Source organism: Chiloscyllium plagiosum, chromosome 14 (genome assembly GCF_004010195.1).
Source record: "Chiloscyllium plagiosum isolate BGI_BamShark_2017 chromosome 14, ASM401019v2, whole genome shotgun sequence".
Lineage (NCBI taxonomy): Eukaryota > Metazoa > Chordata > Chondrichthyes > Orectolobiformes > Hemiscylliidae > Chiloscyllium > Chiloscyllium plagiosum.
The window spans coordinates 30,060,044-30,078,787 of NC_057723.1; the positions used below are offsets into that span (position 1 = coordinate 30,060,044).

Here is an 18,744-nt window from a genome sequence, read left to right on the forward strand (position 1 = left end):
GCAAAATGGGGACATGAGATAGCTTTGGCAAATAGAGTTAAGGAGAATCCAAAGGGTTTTTACAAATACATTAAGGACAAAAGGGTAACCAGGGAGAGAATAGGGCCCCTCAAAGATCAGCAAGGCGGCCTTTGTGTTGTGCCACAGGAGATGGGGGAGATACTAAATGAGTATTTTGCATCAGTATTTACTGGGCAAAGGGCATGGAAGATACAGAATGTAGGGAAATAGATGGTGATATCTTGAAAAATGTCCATATTACAGAGGAGGAAGTGCTGGATGTCTTGAAACACAGGATCGGATTAAGTGTACCCGAGAACTCTGTGGGAAGCTAGGAAGTGATTGCTGGGCCCCTTGCTGAGATATTTGAATCATTGATAGTCACAGGTGAGGTGCCAGAAGACTGGAGGTTGACTAACATGGTGTCACTGTTTAAGAAGGGTGGTAAGGACAAACCAAGGAACTATAGACCAGTGAGTCTGATGTTGGTGGTGGGCAGGTTGTTGAAGGGAATCCTGAGGGACAGGATGTACATGTATTTGGAAAGGCAAGGACTGATTAGGGATAGTCAACATGGTTTTGTGTGTGGGAAATCATGTCTCACAAACTTAATTGAGTTTTTTCAATAAGTAACAAAGAGGATTGATGAGGGCAGAGCGGTGGACGTGATCTACAGGGATTTCAGTAAGGCATTCGACAAGGTTCCCCATGGGAGACTGTGAGCAAGGTTAGATCTCACAGAATACAGGGAGAACTAGCCACTGGATACAGAACTGGCTGAAGGGTAGAAGACAGAGGGTGGTGGTGGAGGGTTGTTTTTCAGACTGGAGGCCTGTTGCCAGTAGAGTGCCACAAGGATCAGTGCTGAGTCCACTATTTTTCGTCGTTTATATAAATGATTTGGATGTGAGCATAAGAGTTGTTGTTAGTAAGTTTGCAGATGACACCAAAATTGGAGATATAGTGGACAGCGAAGAAGGTTACCCCAGATTACAACAGGATCTTGATCTGATGGGCCAATGGGCTGAGAAGTGGCAGATGGAGTTTAATTCAGATAAATGCGAAGTGCTGCATTTTGGGAAAGCAAATCTTAGCAGAATTTATACACTTAATGGTAAGGTCCTAGGGAGTGTTGCTGAACAAAGAGACCTTGGAGTGCGGGTTCATAGCTCCTTGAAAGTGGAGTCGCAGGTACATAGGGACGTTTCGGGCATAAGCCCTTCTTCAGGATTCCTGAAGAAGGGCTTATGCCCGAAACGTCTATTCTCCTGTTCCTTGGATGCTGCCTGACCTGCTGCGCTTTTCCAGCAACACATTTTCAGTACAGGAGTTGGGAGGTCATATTGTGGCTGTACAGGACGTTGATTAGGCCACTTTTGGAATATTGCATGCAATTCTGGTCTCCTTCCTATCGGAAGATGTTGTGAAACTTGAAAGGGCTCAGAAAAGATGTACATGATTGTTGCCAGGGTTGGAGGATTTGAGCTATAGGGAGAGGCTGAACAGGCTGGGGCTGTTTTCCCTGGAGCGTTGGAGGCTGAGGGGTGACCTTATAGAGGCTTATTAAATCATGAGGGGCACGGGTACGATAAATGGACAAAGTCTCTTTCTTGGGGTGGGGGAGTGCAGAACTAGAGGGCATAGGTTTAGGGTGAGAGGGGAAAGATGTAAAAGAGACCTGAGGGGCAACATTTTCACACAGAGGGTGGTATATGTATGGAATGAGCTGTCAGAGGAAGTGGTGGAGGCTGGTACAATTGCAACATTTAAAAGGCATCTGGATGGGTATATGAATAGGAAGGGTTTGGAGGGATATGGGCTGGGTGCTGGCAAATGGGACTAGATTAGTTAGGAAATCTAGTCGGTATGGACGAGTTGGACTGAAGAGTGTGTTTCCATGCTGAGCATCTCTATGATTCTATGACTCTATTTTGTTTTCAGTAAGATACTGGCACAGGTAAAAACAATGATTGCAAATGCTGGAAACCAGATTCTGGATCAGTGGTGCTGGAAGAGCACAGCAATTCAGGCAGCATCCGACGAGCAGCAAAATCGACGTTTCGGGCAAAAGCCCTTCAGGGCTTTTGCCCGAAACGTCGATTTTGCTGCTCGTCGGATGCTGCCTGAATTGCTGTGCTCTTCCAGCACCACTGATCCAAGATACTGGCACATTTCACTATCTTTGGCAAAATGGTATATAATGGAGAAAATGTGAATTTGAACAGTTTGGCAGAATTGAAAGAAAAGTATGTTATCGAAATGATGATAGAGTGCAGAGCTTTGGGATATGGAGGGATCTGGATGTTCTTGTCCTCGAATCACGATTGGTCTGTATGGGATACAGCAAATAATTAGGAAACCTCATGGAATATTATTATTTCTCGAGTGGGACAATGAATACAAAAGAGGACTGTTCTGCTGCAGTTATACAGAGCCCTGGAAAGACCACATCTCTACTGAGTACATCTTATGAGGAATGATGTAAATGCAGAGGCAGTTCAGAGAAGGTTTAATAACCTAATATCTGGAATGAGGCAGGTTATCTTACGAGGGAAGCTTGGACAGACTGAGCTGTAACCACGTGGGTTTATAAAATTAAAAGCTAACTTAATCAAAATATGTAAGAGGGGTCTTGACAGGTGAGATGAAGAGGATTTTACCTGTTATGGCAGAACACAGAGCTAGGGTGTCCTATTCGAAAAAACCGTGGTGGCTTATTTAAAGCAGAGAATAGATTATTTGTTTTCTGAGGGTTGAGAGCCTCTGGAACTCTCTTTCTGAAACCATGATGGAAGCAGAGTCCTGGAATACTCTTCAGGCAGAAGTAGCTCAGATACTTGTTAAGCAACAGATGAAAGGTTATCATAGGCAGGAATGTGAATCAGCCATGACCTTAATTAAAGTCAGAGCTGTTTCGAAGGGCTGAATGGCCTACTTTTAAATTATATGTTTGTAACCCTTTACAAAAGGGAAAGAGGAAAATCATGTGATTTCCCACAGGGTATTGATATAGTAGCCACAACAATGCAGTTCGTACCAGATTGTTTTGTAATGCTAATGGCTTTATGCACTGAATGCCTTAGCCCTGCCTGAGTTTCAGCCACTGCATTTAAAACTTCCTACCAAACTGTCCCCACTTCCATTATGTGAAGTCAGTGCTGGAAGCAATGTTCTTTTTCTAAAACGCGTTTTTACCCTTCGGAATTTGTTTTGGCTCACAATCTGAAATTCCTGTCTACTCATAGCAGATGTTTGGGAGCATCAAAGCAGTCTGTGGGCACGTAAAATTGCTGTAACAATTTCCACGACTGACTTGTTTGGTTGGCTCTAAAGGTGCAGTGTCTGTGCCTCTCCTGTATAAACCTTTCTGTGAAAATCTCACTTGTACTGGCCTTGATACTTGGAGCTGTTGTCATGTGTATCTGCCGCTCGCTTATTTCCTTCCTGTTGGCCTGCCTTCCCCTCCTGGGAAGTGGTTTAGACACTGGGGGTGGGTGAGGTTCCAGATTGCTTGGTATTTCCTCAGTTCGACCATCGGTTGTTTGGATAGGTGCTTCAGCTATGTGTTTGTGGTGAGGACAGCTATACTCTGACCTCGCATGGAGCTGCACCTTCCTGCAGTTACAACTTAGCACAAGCTTTGCTGCTGTTCTGTGGAGACCTCTCCGACTCTAGTGGGCAGTCCCACTTGTCCCCTGACACAAGAAAACTCCAGATTTTAAAACTATTCTAAACTCAAGCAAAACAACATTGTAAACATTCTCTTCAGTGCAGTTTCAGGAAAGGACTACAGGTTAGCAAGGTGAAAAAAAAGCATCCTGGCTTATTTCCAAAGGTGTAGAATTTTTAAGTCGGAGATTTGTGCAAAACATTAGTTAGATTATACTTAGAGCAATATGTGCAGTTGTGGTTGTCATGTAATAAAATTATTTAGACATATTGTAGAGAGTGTATAGAAGATTTATAAGCATGATACCAGTAATGCTTGAGAATACATGTCAGGAAAGGAATGGAACGCTGGGTGTGCTTTCATTATCGAAAATACATCTGAAGGGTGATCCAATGGAAAATTTTAAAATTATAAAATGTTTTGATAGAGTGAATAAGGAAAGAATGTTTGTTTCTGTTTGTCAGGACTAACTAGGGAACATTACCACATTACACTCACCAAAACGTTTAACAGGAAATTCAGAAGAAACTTTTTACATAACTTGAAAAATGAGGAGAGTACAAGCAGAAATAATCCACCATCCATGCTTCTCCACACGGATTCATTCTGAATCCCTACCTGAGCTCTGAAACTTTAAAATACGTAGCTCAACAGGGGTTATGTTTGATCAAACCAAAGTTGAGGTGTTTGCTTGATTGACAACTTTATGAGGTTATAATGAGTCTTTCTCCGGTCCATGTCCATATGTTTATTTTTAAGAGGTGTAAAGTGGGGAAAGGTTCTGTTGCTTTCATGACCGTGTTTGAATTACACTTTTATAGGCTTCACAACCAGCAGTTTTATTTTTCAAAGCAGTATTTCTAATTTTTTTTTGTTTCAGAATTTGAACAATTACCATTGTTATTGTATGGCTCTTTTGTTCCGGACAGAGTTCCTACTGAATGAATGCTTATGGAGGTATCAAGGAGGGCAATGGGAAGTGGGTAGGGAGAGATAAAAGCATGACTAAATCAATTCTAATAAAATTGCGATGAAGTCTCAGTGAACTGAGATGGAATCTTTGATCAAACCTATCTCAGCCTTGCCCACTCCTGTGGTTGCCTATCCTCTGCATCTGGGACCATCTGGCATCTTTCCCACCTCAATCTTTTGAAATTAAGATTCCATTTAATCGGGTTTTTTAAAGTGAATTAGGTGTGCTGACACAGGAGGTTTCCTGAGATGAATCACACCCCTGGATAGTGAAAATCCAACCAGTGACTTCACATCACTGTGATAGGCAGCTGGGGGGGAAATGCAGATCCACTGGCCTTTCATTCTTGATTGTCACCTTGTGATTTTCAGATTCCACCCCATGGCCAAACATTTGCCAAATTTCACTGTTCACGGTCACTGTTCACATTCATAAGTGAATTACAGTCAATTGGACAAGAGAACCAGGGAGGGCTAGAGGAGAAGAAGCTGCTAAAAATATCATGTTGGTGTTCTGAATAAGAATCTTAATAAATATATATGAGTTCCCAATGTAATGTTGAATGGTGATTTGGGGTCGTGATGCCCATTTGGGCCAGTTTGCTCAAATGGCCAGCTGGATAATTGTGGTGCTGAATAATTCAACGGTGTGACTTCAATCACCGCTAGGCTCAAGGCTACTTCCTTAAGTTTTGCCCAATATAGTGCTATGGCTTTAATGATGACCAGAAACCATTAACAATGAGGATGCTACTTGAAGAGAGAGAAAGAATAGTAAGTTACCTTCACAATTCTTAACTTCCTACCCAAATTAATCAGATAAATGTGACCCCAATTCCTGCTGTCTGTGAGGCACTTCACCCAATTTAAGTTTAGACATTCTCAACTCAGTTGCTTGTGAAAACTGCCCCTGGCCTGGTTTACATTGGGAATTCTCAACAGACTGTCATGATCATAGTAAAATGTCGGACGGTAAATTTTCAATTTGAATTATGTTTATTTTCATTCCCTAGACCGCTATGGACTAAGAAACATTGGCACATTTAAAAAAAAAAGGAACAGGAGTAAGCCATTCAGTGCAATCATTGCTGATCATTCAACTCAGTACCCTGTTCCCTTTTTCTCCCTTTGATCCCTTTAGCCCTGAGAACTATATCTAACTCCTTTTTGAAAACATTCAATACTTTAGCCTCAATGGCTTTGTGTGGCAGAAAATTTTTCAGGCTCACTACTCTTTTGGTGAAGAAATTCCTTCTCATTGCAATCCTAAATGGTCTATCCCATATTCTTAGACTGTGATGGTCTTTAGAAATAAAGAAACATGGACTAGAAATGGCTGCAATGAACACCTATCCACAGACTGAGACAAGTTCTGGAAACCACTGTGGTATAAACAAAATCATCTGAACTTAAATTTTATCCAAAGAGTCCGATATCAATAAAATCCCATTTCCTGTTTTAATGTGTATTTGTACGGTAAGTTACAAATATCTGACAAAAGGAGGTTGCTTGCAACTCTTCATCTTGGAATGCCAATCAGGCCAGATGTGGGAATATATAAAAGAACCATTTTGCAGTTGCTGCTTGGTAGAGTAGCAGAGAGAAAGTGAACAGAGTGCTAATAGCAAGGCCTATAGCTCTCTCTCTTTTTCCCTGTTTCGTTCTCAACATCTCAAAAGTAAGCACTGGTGATAAAACAATTCAGAGAAATATTCACTTAAAATTCAAAGATTCTACAAATTTTGCCACTGCTGACTAGGCAAACTATTAACGAAACAGCTGTGGTCTCAGGTTCAACTAACCTAACCGAAAGACTCTCACAACCTATTAAACTGCACATTCTATAACTTCTTCTTATATCAGACACTCTCTTTTCTTAAGCTTTATAATGTGCTTGAATGTGTGCTTGATATCATGTTTTATTATTTTTCTTGGAGTTAGTAAATAATAAAATTCTTCTTTCTTTCACTCAAGAAAACTTTGAAATTGGCTCCTTAATTCTGATCTAGTGACTGCACTTTAATTGAAGTATGAAGTAGCTACATGCTGAAAAGCATTAACAATCTCCGTTGTGGTCTCAGGATGGGGTTAAAAAGCAGCAGATGCATCCACCTGGTCATAACAAGAGGTTACAAGGATGGGTAGTTGGTAAATGGACAACAAAACTATCAAGCTGCTGCAGTAAAAGATGCTTTTCTGTTAAAACTGAGGAGAGGAAGCTTTATTCTGTATATGCATCAGATTAATTACTTCTTTTCCCTTGGAAACATCAATGGAGCTTTGTTTTGCCTCCATCCAGCATCAATTATAGGAAACACTTAGTAACTTCTCTGAATGATTTACCTTTTTCCCTCCTGTCTAGAAGTATCTGATCACCTTGATTTTCTTCCTATCATTAGAAATCTAAGGTACATGCATCAGGATTCTCTTCACGGCCCAATGTCCCTTGGCACGTTTATGACAAATAAAGATGAATGGAAGTACTGTTTCACTAATGCATTATAATTTAAATACAGCATCCCTGGACATGCACAAATTCTGTTTCATTGTTGATAACAGTTCTTCAGTTTTGAGCGATTTTAACTAGTCTATGATTTCCTTTTGCCTAATCCCTTTTCTCTAAGTTTCATGTTGATCAATCAAATAGAAAGAAATTTATCACTTTTTGCACTGCACGATATGATTAGATTAAAGATTAAATTTCCTACAGCGTGGAAACAGGCCCTTTGGCCCAACTAGTCCACACCGACCCTCCGAAGAGTAACCCACCTACACCCATCCCCCCCCAACTAATGCACCTAATACTACGGGCAATTTAGCATAACCAATTCATCTAACCTGCACATCTTTGGACTGTGGGAGGAAACAGGAGCACCCGGAGGAAACCCACGCAGACACGGGGAGAATGTGCAAACTCCACGCAGACAGTCACCTGAGGCTGGAATCAAACCTGGGTCCCTAGTGTTGTGAGGCAACAGTGCTGACCACTGAGCCACCGTGTCACCCCAATATTTTAGCATTTATTACTTAAATAGTATTTTTCAACCTATGGCGGAACCACAGCAACATTTTAAATGTTGCTGAATTATACCCATTTCTGACTCTTTTCTCATCCTAGACACAACTCATTTAGTTCAAGTAGCTCTATAATACCTTTTATTGAAATATCAGTTTTAAGGCAAAACCCCTTACTTTCTTTAAAACCACCTATTTCTACCCTCCATAGTACTGGCGGTCTCTGACCCAACCTCAGCTCATCTGATGTTGAAACCTTCATCCATGTCTTTGTTACCACTACACTTTACTATATCAATGCATTTTTGGCTGGTCTCCCATCTTCCACCCTGTGTACACCTGAGGTCCATCCAAAATTTGACTGGCTAGTTCGTAAATTGCAGCAAATCCTATTTAGCTACAGGCTAAGTGTTTGCTGACTTGCATTGGTTGCCAGTGAAGCCACACATTGTTTTTAACATTCTCATTCTGGTTTACAAACCTCATCTTTCGTTATCACTCTTCTTATATCTGTAACTTCCTCCAGTCCCAAAACCCTCTCAGAATCTTTGCTCATTTAACTCTAACTTCTTGATCATCCCTAATTCTAAAGTGCACCACTGGTAGTTACACTTTCAATTACCAAGGCCCTAATCTCTGGGGTTTTACACTCTCGGAATCTCTCTGATCCTGTCTGCTCATTTCCTTCAATTTTTCTTTTATTTAATTTTATTAAAGATTGGATATCCTTAAGAACCCTTGGGAATGAGGTGATGAGCTGCCTTCTTGAACTGCAGTGGTCCATGGGCATTCGGTATTAGGGACAGAGTTCTAGAATTCTCATCCAGCATCTGTAAAGGAGTGGTGATCTACTTTCAAATCATAATGGTGTGTGGCTTGGAAGGGATCTTGCAAATGAGGGTGTTCCCATGTACCTGTTGCTCTTGTCCTTGTCCTTTGAGGTGGTGGAGCCCATGGGTTTGCAAGGTATCAGAGAAGCCTGAGTAGGTCACTGCAAGTGCCTCTTGTAGATGTTACACATAGCTACCGCTGTGCGTCGGCATTAGGAATGAGTGAATGTTGAAGATGGTGAATGGGTGTTGATGAAATTAGCTGCTTTGTCTTGATGGTGTCAAGCTTCTTGACTGTTGTTGGAGCACGCAAACAGGCAAGTGGAGAGTACTCTGTCACACTCCTAACTCGTGCTTGTAAATGGTATATCAGCTTTGGGGAATCAGATGGGCCTATGGTTTGAGGAGTGGATGATGGAGTTTAATTTAGATAAATGTGAGGCGCTGCATTTTGGAAAAGCACACCAGAGTAGGGCTTAATGGTGAGGCTCTGGGGAGTGTTGTTGAACAAAGGGACCTTGGAGTGCAGGTTCATAGTTCCTTGGAAGTAGAGTCACAGGTAGATAGGATAGTGAAGAAGGCATTTGTTATGTTTTCCTTTATTGGTCAGAGCATTGGTCAGAGTATAGGAGTTGGGAGGTCATATCGCGGCTGTACATGACATTGGTTAGGCCACTTTTAGAATACTGTCTGCAATTCTGGTCTCCTTGTTGTGAAACTTGAAAGGGTTCATAAAAGATTTTACAAGGATGTTGTTAGGGTTGGAGGATTTAAGCTACAGGAAGAGGCTGAATAGGCTGGGGCTGTTTTTTCTGCAGTGTCGGAGGCTGAGGGGTGACCTTATAGGGGTTTATAAAATCATGACGGGCATGGATAGGATAAATAGAAAATGTCTTTTTCCTGGGTTGGGGGAGTCCAGAACTAGAGGGCATAGGTTTAGAAGAGGGGCAAGATATAAAAGGGACCTAAGGGGCAACTTTTTCATGCAGAGGGTGGTACATGTATGAAATGAGCTGCCAGAGGAAGTGGTGGAGGCTAGTACAATCACAGCATTTAAAAGGCACTGGGATGGGTGTATGATTTTGTAAATCTCTATGGGGTCACCCCTCAGCCACCGCACTCTAAGTAAAACAGCCCCAGCCTGTTCAGCCTCTCTCTATAGCTCAAATCCTCCAACCCTGGCAACATCCTTGTAAATCTTTCCTGAACCCTTTCAAGTTTCACAACATTTTTCCGATAGAAAGGAGACCAGAATTGCACGCAATATTCCAACAGGGCCTAACCAATGTCCTGTACAGCTGCAACATGATCTCCCAACTCCTGTACTCAATACTCTGACCAATAAAAGAAAGCATGCCAAACACCGCCTTCACTATCCTATCGACCTACAACTCCACTTTCAAGGAGCTATGAACCTGCACTCAAAGGTCTCTTTGTTCAGCAATACTCCTTAGGACCTTACCATTAAGTGTATAAGTCCTGCTAAGATTTGCTTTCCCAAAATGCACACCACGCCAACACCGATCCTTGTGGCACTCCACTGGTCACAGGCCTCCAGTCTGAAAAACAACCCTCCACAACCACCCTCTGTCTTCTACCTTTGAGCCAGTTCTGTATCCAACTGGCTAGTTCTCCCTGTATTCCATGAGATCTAACCTTGCTAACCAGTCTCCCATGGGGAACCTTGTCGAATGCCTTACTGAAGTCCATATAGATCATATCTATGCTCTGCCCTCATCAATCCTCTTAGTTACTTCTTCAAAAAACTAGATTAGGATATCTGGCTGGCATGGATGAGTTCACTGAAGGATCTGTTTCCGTGCTGAACATCTCTATGACTCTCATTAAGCGTCACAGAATTTATAGCTTCTGAGCTGCTCTCAGCTTCCTTTAAGATGCTCTTCAAAACTTACGTATTAAGGCCAACCTTCAGTTCCTCTATCCTGAAAACTGTACATGGATCAGTGTCAGGTTTTGTTTGGTATTGCTGCTATGGAACACCTTGGTAGATTTACATAAAAGGATTTTAAATAAATGCAAACAGTTGTTGTTAACTAACACTTTTAGAAACCATTCAGATTCTTGGTGGCCAGGGAGGACCTGGTTGTGACCAGATGCACTGTGTAGATCTGCAGCATAGCCTGGGGGCATAGAGGACAGAGAGAGAAAGAAATCTTTGGGGGTGGCTATGGAGAAGGCATTTTGGGATGGGGTTAAGAGGGGTATTGGGAACTAGATGGAGATTTTAGCTCCTGATGGGTCATAGATTACAGAAAGGGACTCCAATGACTGAGGAGAGAGCAGAATTATTGTGTACAGTATATTACCTGGGGAAGGGAAGAGAAGTTATTCCTGATACCATTTGCTCATATAAGCAGTGCCTGAAAGACTCATACCTTTTCCATTCAACTGATTATGCCTTCATTTTGCCATTTGAGCTTCCCAAGGCATGAGAAACCTAGCTAGGCAATGTTAAATCTGAGGGATGCAATCTTGTCAAAATGAGGGTGGGTGGGTTGTCTCTGTTAAAAGCCACAAGTTTGCAGGCTGGGTTTGAGCATCTTTTTGTCTATTTGCTCTTCTCACATCACCTGAACACACCTGTTTTTAGGATTCACTTAGGGCAATATCAAATCATGGATGGTAAAATGACATGCAACCCTTCCAGGAAATTCCAGTTGTAAGTCTTTCACCCACTCCACCATGTCAAGAAAGTATGAGTGGAATTGGGTGAGAGTTCTTGGGGATATTTCAGGATATTTGACCTTCCTTTGCTGTCAGTTGGGCTCAATGGAGTTCTCAAATAGGGTTTGGGTAAACTTCCATCAAAGTACAAGGAAAGGCTTTAAAAAGTCTTCCAGACAAACATAACTGAGCTTGAAGCAGACCAGTTACCCTGGTTCCTCTGGAAATTGATTCCTTTTGGAGCAGATGAGTCATTAAACTCCACTTTGTGTTTGGTCCACATTTAGCCTTGGGCACTTCAAGCAGAATGGCTGCAGGACATTGCAAGACACTGACAATTTGCCCCTTGACAATGGTTCTATTCCTGCAACTCAGAACTGGGTCTCAACCTTTGGTGATACTGCACAGCACTTTGATCACTGGAGTGAGCTGGTTGGATTCAAACACAACAGCTTTGATTTCTAGGGAATTTGAATCCAGAACTCACATAACTGGGCAATTTATTTCATGAAATTGATAAACTAACAGTTAAAAATTAAATACAGGAACAGGAGGAGGCAATTTAGCCCGACGAGCCTGTTCAGCTAATCCAACACTAAAAGATCACCTCAGTGTTATATAAATGTTCAAACGTTCAGAATATCTCACGTCATTGAGTGTTCTCCCTTTTGGCTTTTCCCACATGATGTGGTGTTATCATAATGTTAGTTGATGACCCTTCTCCGCTCATTTCAAACAGCACTTTTGGATTTGGCAGGTGTTTTACAGCATGATGCTCTTCCTGACTCTGACTCTCTCATCTCCACATACTACTGGCATTTATACACATTATCCTGCTCGCATTAGTGGTTGCTTCCTTCTATGGCTGTGGACTGGGCCTTGAACCTGGAGCATGGGAAGTGAGCAGATTGGTTACCAGGAATCTGAGATACCTCCTCATTTTGGGGAAAGAAAGCTTTGTAGCAACACCCTCCCCCCCGACAAAAGAGTTTGACAATATCTCCTGCACAAAGAACATCTTCCCCTTTGCTCAGACCCTGGCTCCCAGACACACAACACTGGATTGTCAGTATGTTGTAGTTTCTAATTTTCTTTGGTACTAAACCACAAGATAACTTACCAAGTTGTTTCAGTAAGGACCGCGTTTCACTCTTTAACTTGCCTTTCTTCTCGATACTGCCCTTCGATCTGTTCTTCCCACGCTCCTTTGGGTCACTCAGTTTTCCTTTTGTTTTTTTCCCAGAGTATCCTAGGGCAGAGAATCCAACATCAAATTACCTAAATCTGCCAACGTGACTGACTGCTATTTTTATTTAATAGACAGAAAGCTGTGGGAGCAAGATGAATATCTCGAGTGAATATTGCAGAATCTAACCCAGGTATAACTGAAGTCTGGATTTACTCAAACAGATTCCACACAACAAAGTGGTGCAAGCTGTGTGGCACACTAATGTGCCTCTTTACAGAGCAGCTAGACATTAAATATCATGTCTGAAATTATCTTAGTCACAATGCTGGATGAAGTCAGAGAAGGCAACTTGTCGTCAGGTACTGTCACAAATTTCTTAGCAACCAATTCTGTTGGGAGAAATTCAGGATGAGGTTCTCTGTCTGACTGTTTTTTGAAGTGTAGTTAATGGGAGAAAATAAATAGATTGTTTTGAATTCTTTAAGTAAACTTTATATGCATTTTAGGAAGGTTGTCATCATACTTGAAAATGAGTTATTAAAATGTTAGCCCAGCTTAGCTACTTAGAAAAACTTGAGCAATGAAATGAAAGCTCAGGGGAGGATGATTTATCAAACAGTCAAAAAGATGACCAGGTTTTATTATCCAACACTGCACAATTTTCAAATGTTAGGTACAATTTTACTACTTTATCAAAATTAGCTTTTAAATAACCATTGTTCTGAAAAGCTCTGAATTTCTTACATTTTACTTATATTACAGACTCAACATTGATCACCAACAGTAACCTATGGTTGCACAATTTCTTGCAGATTTTTCCTACAAATTTAAGTTTGTTCAGGATCTAACATATTTTAAATAAAAACAAAAAATGATGGAGAATCTCAGCAGGTCTGGAAGCGTCTATGGAATGAGAAACAGGTTTCAAGTCTCATATGACTCTTCTTCAAAAGTATTCTTCACTGGCTTATTTTAGTTGGTGTGAACTGGAGTAATTCTGTAAATTATAAATAATTGACATTAGAACGAGTGGCAGTTTAGGTTGCATGCATGGTCAGATCTAATGTGGACAAATTATCAATTAACAGGAATGAATATAAAGTTGGTCACAGAGGCCTGCTTAAGATTTTCAATTTTTAATTCATCCGTTGGAAGTCTTCAATCACTCCCCTCATAAAGGTAACATCTGATGCAGACTTGTGCTTAAGGCACACAAAGGTTACAGGTCAGTGCTGATTTAGCTGATCTCACTGCATAGAATAAGGAGCAGTATATTTATTGCCATTGCCATGAGCTAAGATGGGTAATGATCCATCAGAACTCCACTGTGTGTGTATGTGTGTGTCAGTGTGAATGCAAGGATAAGGTTCAGCTCAACTATAGGTGGTCAAATTGCTTGCTGATAACTGGAGAATGAATATAATTGTTGGGTCTGTGAGGCATTGTTCAGCACCTACAGTTAAAAAAAGGGAAGTAGGGAAAACTGGTGTATTAACACTAAAAGACAATCTGCTCTGACCATGCTCGTAAATTATGAAAACTGCCTTTGGTGCTAAAACCTCACATCTCACCATTCCTTGATAAAACCCATGATACTACTTTCCCTCCTGAAGAGGGTTTTAAAGTACTTTATCCTGCATTTTTCAATTCCTCTGAATGTTCGAAAATGCTGTACAGTCAATTAACAAAACAATCAATAGCACTTAGCCCTGTAAGTATTCAGCACTGTTAATGTTTAGCACATGCTCATCCAATTATTATTTGAAAGACAAAATTGAATCTGCTTCCACCACCTTTTTGAGTCATGCATTCCATATCAAACTACTTGCTGCATGAAATATTTTCCTCCAATGCGCTGTTTTACTGAGAAACAAAGCAGCCAATCCTATACACCAAGGTTCCACAAACAGCAATGACAGTACCACCACAATTTCTTTGAATGATGCCTTGGAATCGCTCATAGCTGCTTGAATGAGTAAACAGAACTTTGGTTTAGCATTCAATTCAAAAGGTATTACAGTTAGTGAGTGTAGCACTCCCTCATGATTACGCTGAAGCGTCATCCTAAATTATGGGCTCAAGTCTTTAAAATAGACCGTGAACCCATGACCTTCTGACTCAGACATAGTGGTGCCATCCCCAAGCAAAGGCTGACGTCATAAATAATAAATAATATTAACACAGAAATTTATTCAAAGAATGGTAAAGCAAATGGAAACCTGCCACTATCCAAATGTCCAGCAGAGTTGGCATTCCTGTCTGACAACACACAGAATGATTTGGAGGTGCTGGTGTTGGACTGACATGGACAAAGTTAAAACCTGGTGTTGTGTGATTTTTAACTTTAACACACAGAATCTCCAAGTTAAGAAAACTCCACCCCCTGACCTTCACTTAGGGCAAGTATTGGGCACATATGTGACAAGGTGGGCCACAAATTTTGTAAACCCTGAAACCATGGATCTGGACTTCTATAACTTTTACTGATCATGTATTTTCTGATTTCAAATTGTCTACAAAGAAAGAAAACTTGCATATCTGTAGTACTTCACCACATCTTCAAGAAACTGAAAACTACTTTAGGACCAATTAAATAATTTCTAAGTGTGACCATTATTACAATGTTGACAAATGCAGCTGCCATTTGAAGCCAGCAAGATCCCAAACATCCAGCATTTTCATCCATACTCCCATTTATAAACCACTGCCAAGTGACAATCCTGCACACTGGGTATGTTGGGCCATTTAAACTGACCTGAACACTGAAATTTAGATAGGTTAAGCCAACACTCAGAAAGACAGAGGAAGTGGAAAATGTCTGTCATATATCAAAGTAACACTTATCAAAACACTGTAGCAATTCTTTTCGGAACCCCAGTTGAATTCCTTAGAAATGAATTACAGAAATCTGAACAGCTTCTCTTTGCTTAAAAACCATTTAAGTAATTCTGAATAGTGTGCACAATTCCTCCAGCAATATCTTAATATCTCCCAGGACTGGATCTCTTTATAATGACACATGAAACAAATTTCACGGTTAACAGCACAATTGCTCTCAACAAAGATATTCTAAAGGAACATCAGGCACTTATCAAATCTCTTCACAAACTGACCTTTGCGCTGCAGCTTGATGCTAGTAAGCATATTTAGTCTATCAATTAGCTCTAGTACAGACCAGGAACTACAAACTAAACAACATCAATTACAGGAGTTCTTCTGTGTGAAAGCAACATAAGCACAATGACTGTCTGTTAATTCTGAATCCCAAGGTGCCTGTGCCTCAGCCAATGAAAATTCCAAAGGAGCAGTGACAATGTAGCCAAATGGGTTTCCAACACCTTCAAAGAGTGTAACAAAGAGTAACTGAACATTTGCTGACATTATTGAATCGATGCACAGTACTGAGAGCAAGTTGTATATTCGTAAGGTAGAACAATTCTCTGAAAAGGTGCATCAGGTTCTCAAAGTTAAAATCACACAACACCAGGTTAAAGTCCAACAGGTTTAATTGGAAGCACTAGCTTTCGGAGCACTGCTCCGTCATCAGGTGGAGCAGCGCTCTGAAAGCTAGTGCTTCCAATTAAACCTGTTGGACTTTAACCTGGTGTTGTGTGATTTTTAACTTTGTACACCCCAGTCCATCACCGGCATCTCCAAATCATCAGGTTCTTGATTGTTTTGTGTCTAAATGCAAAAAGATTGATGTGGTACTGAGTCACAAACTATGAAGGTCACAGATCTATATTGAGTTAGTTAATTTTAACAGAAAAATAAACAAACTTTTATAAATACTCAAATTATTCTAGTTTATAAATAGGCAACATAAAAAATGACTGTTTTTCCCAGTTTCCTGTTAGTCTGTCATGGCTATCAGGATAATTACCTCATTCAGGCAGGAAGAGACACTAATTGTTACTTGTACAGAGTATCAAAATACTGAACTAATTCTTATATAGCATTCATATTCTAAAGTGTTAATTATATTGTCACATAGCAAATGTAAATGACCCTGACTGGCTGCAGCACAGGTATCATTGAAAGGGGTGAATTCTCATGACAAGCTTATCAACATAGCCACATCATCCAAGAACTCTTTTATAGATATTTTCCAATCAAACCTGTTCAGAGATGTTTTGATACACCTATGCAGCAGGGAGGACCTTGAATCCAGGCCTCCTGGCTCACAGGCAGGGACACTACCATTGCACCACAAGAGGCCCTAAAATTCCAACATCGGCCTTAGTTGGATTTGAAACTGTGTCCCCAGAACATGAGCTGAGTTTCCTGAACTAATTGCCCAGCGACAAAAGCACTAGGCCTTGACCTGCTTCCCCTCCCCCCATACCCAAGAATTCTTTTGTAACCAAGAAATCTTTATTGAAACTTATAATAATGGACAGTGAATGAGTAACGTTAAGGTGCCTTCCCTAAGTGTTCAGTTCTTTAGCAACTAAGTACCTAAAACATTGCAATTAGGTACTTTTTTGGTTTTCCAGTTCACTTCGAGTTAGCCAATCTTAATTGAATCTGCAGAAAAAGCAAATATTTCAACACTTTTTCTTTCATTCATGTTTGGGGCATGAGCATTGCTGGCTGGGCCAGCATTTATTGCTCACCTTTAACCGTCCCTTGATCTGAGTGGCTTGCCAGTGCCATTTCAGTTCAGTCAGCCACACTGATGTGCATCTGGAGTCACATGTAGGTCTGGTAAAGACGGCAGACTTCCTTCCCTAAAGGACATCAGTCAACCTGCTAGTGGTTGCCATTAGACAGATTGAATTCTAAACCTTTTTTAAAATTCTAAGCTTGCCAATGGTGGGATTCGAACCCATGTGCCCATTGGATTAGCTTGGAGTTCTGGATTATTAGCCAAGTGACATTACCACTACGCCAACAGCAAGTCAATCAACATTCCTTCATCCAGCCACTATCTTATAACCTCTACTAGAGATGTTCAGTTCAAAAATATATGATTAGGCTCAGCCGTAAAGTCTATCATCAGCTACACAACCTGCTGACACTTGCGATAAAGAATCATGTTTTTGTTGCATGGATGTGGATGGCAATGGCAAACTATAGAATGGTTTTGGTATAGCCCATTGAGCCTACAAGAACAATTTACCTTGTCCTTTTCCACCCTTTACTTGTGACCCTGCAAATATTTTCCCTTTTGTGCTTATTCAATTCAATTTGATGAGCCACAATAGTATTTGCTTTCATCACCATTTCATGTGGTGCATTCCAAGCCTAATAACTTTTGGCACAACAATGTTCTTCCTCAGGTGGAGAAAGTTCTTGAACTGTAGGAGTCCATATAGTGCAGGTATACCCATAGTGCTAGTAGGGGAGGATTTTGACCCAACTATATGGGCTTTTATAGATCCAAGGCAGGATGGTGTGTGACCCGAAAGGAAACTTGCAGGTGATATTCCCATGTGACTGTTGTCCGTCTAGATCAGCGTTTGGAAGGTACTGTCAAAGGAGATCTGGCAAGTTGCTGAGGTGCACACCATTAATGTTATTGTGAATGGGGAGGGTGTGGTAAAACTGAATCTTGTGGAAATGGACTAGTGTAGATGGTGAAATTTGAATTCAACAAAATTCTGGAATAATGGGTACTGTGTGAGCACAATTGATTATCATATATAGACCTCATCTGCTTCACTAATACCCAATAGTGTAGAAATCTGTCATCCTTATCTGGTTTGGTCTACATGTGATTCCAGACCCATGTGATTGACTCTTAACAGTCCTCTGGGCAATTAGGGATGAGGAATAAATGTTGGCCTAACTAGCGACACCCACATCCCATGAATGAATAAAAAAAACTAGTGAATGCTTAAAGAGAGGGGTGGGTAGAGGATTAAGCTATTTCGGGGTCCTGGATTCTGTCTAGCTTCTTGAGTGTTGTTGAAGTTTCACTCATCCTGGCAAGTGGAGAGTATTCCATCATTCTCTCGATTCACACCTTATAAATGGTGGACAGACTTTGAGGAGTCAAGATGAAAATTATTTGCCTCAGGATTTCCAGTCTTTGACACAAATGGAATATTTAGATTAGATTATCTACAGTATAGAAACAGGTCCTTCGACCCAACAAATCCACACCAACCCTCCGAAGCGTATCTCACTCAGACCCATTCCTCTACTTTATATTTACCCCTGACTAATGCTCCTAACACTCTGAGCACATCTAACACTGCACATCTTTGACTGTGGGAGGAAACCGAAGCACCTGGAGGAAACTCGCGCAGACACAGGGAGAATGTGCAAACTCCACACAGACAGTCACCTGAGACAGGAATCGAATGCAGGTTCCTTGCACTGTGAGGCAGCAGTGCTAACCACTGAGCCATGCTGTGGTATGTTTATTGGAAGGGAAA

General features: G+C 41.0%; 1 protein-coding gene across 2 annotated transcripts in view; it reads right to left on the reverse strand.

Annotated features, from left to right (window-relative positions):
* jade2 (jade family PHD finger 2) overlaps positions 1-18,744 on the reverse strand; it is a 145,115-nt gene that overhangs the window by 13,357 nt on the left and 113,014 nt on the right. The window contains exon 8 of one of the 2 annotated variants that reach the window (XM_043703453.1): positions 12,335-12,421. In XM_043703453.1, coding sequence (XP_043559388.1) covers positions 12,335-12,421 — 87 coding nt within the window. Of the gene's footprint in view, positions 1-12,292; positions 12,422-18,744 lie in introns of both variants that reach the window. The other variant, XM_043703452.1, reaches the window with a different exon arrangement.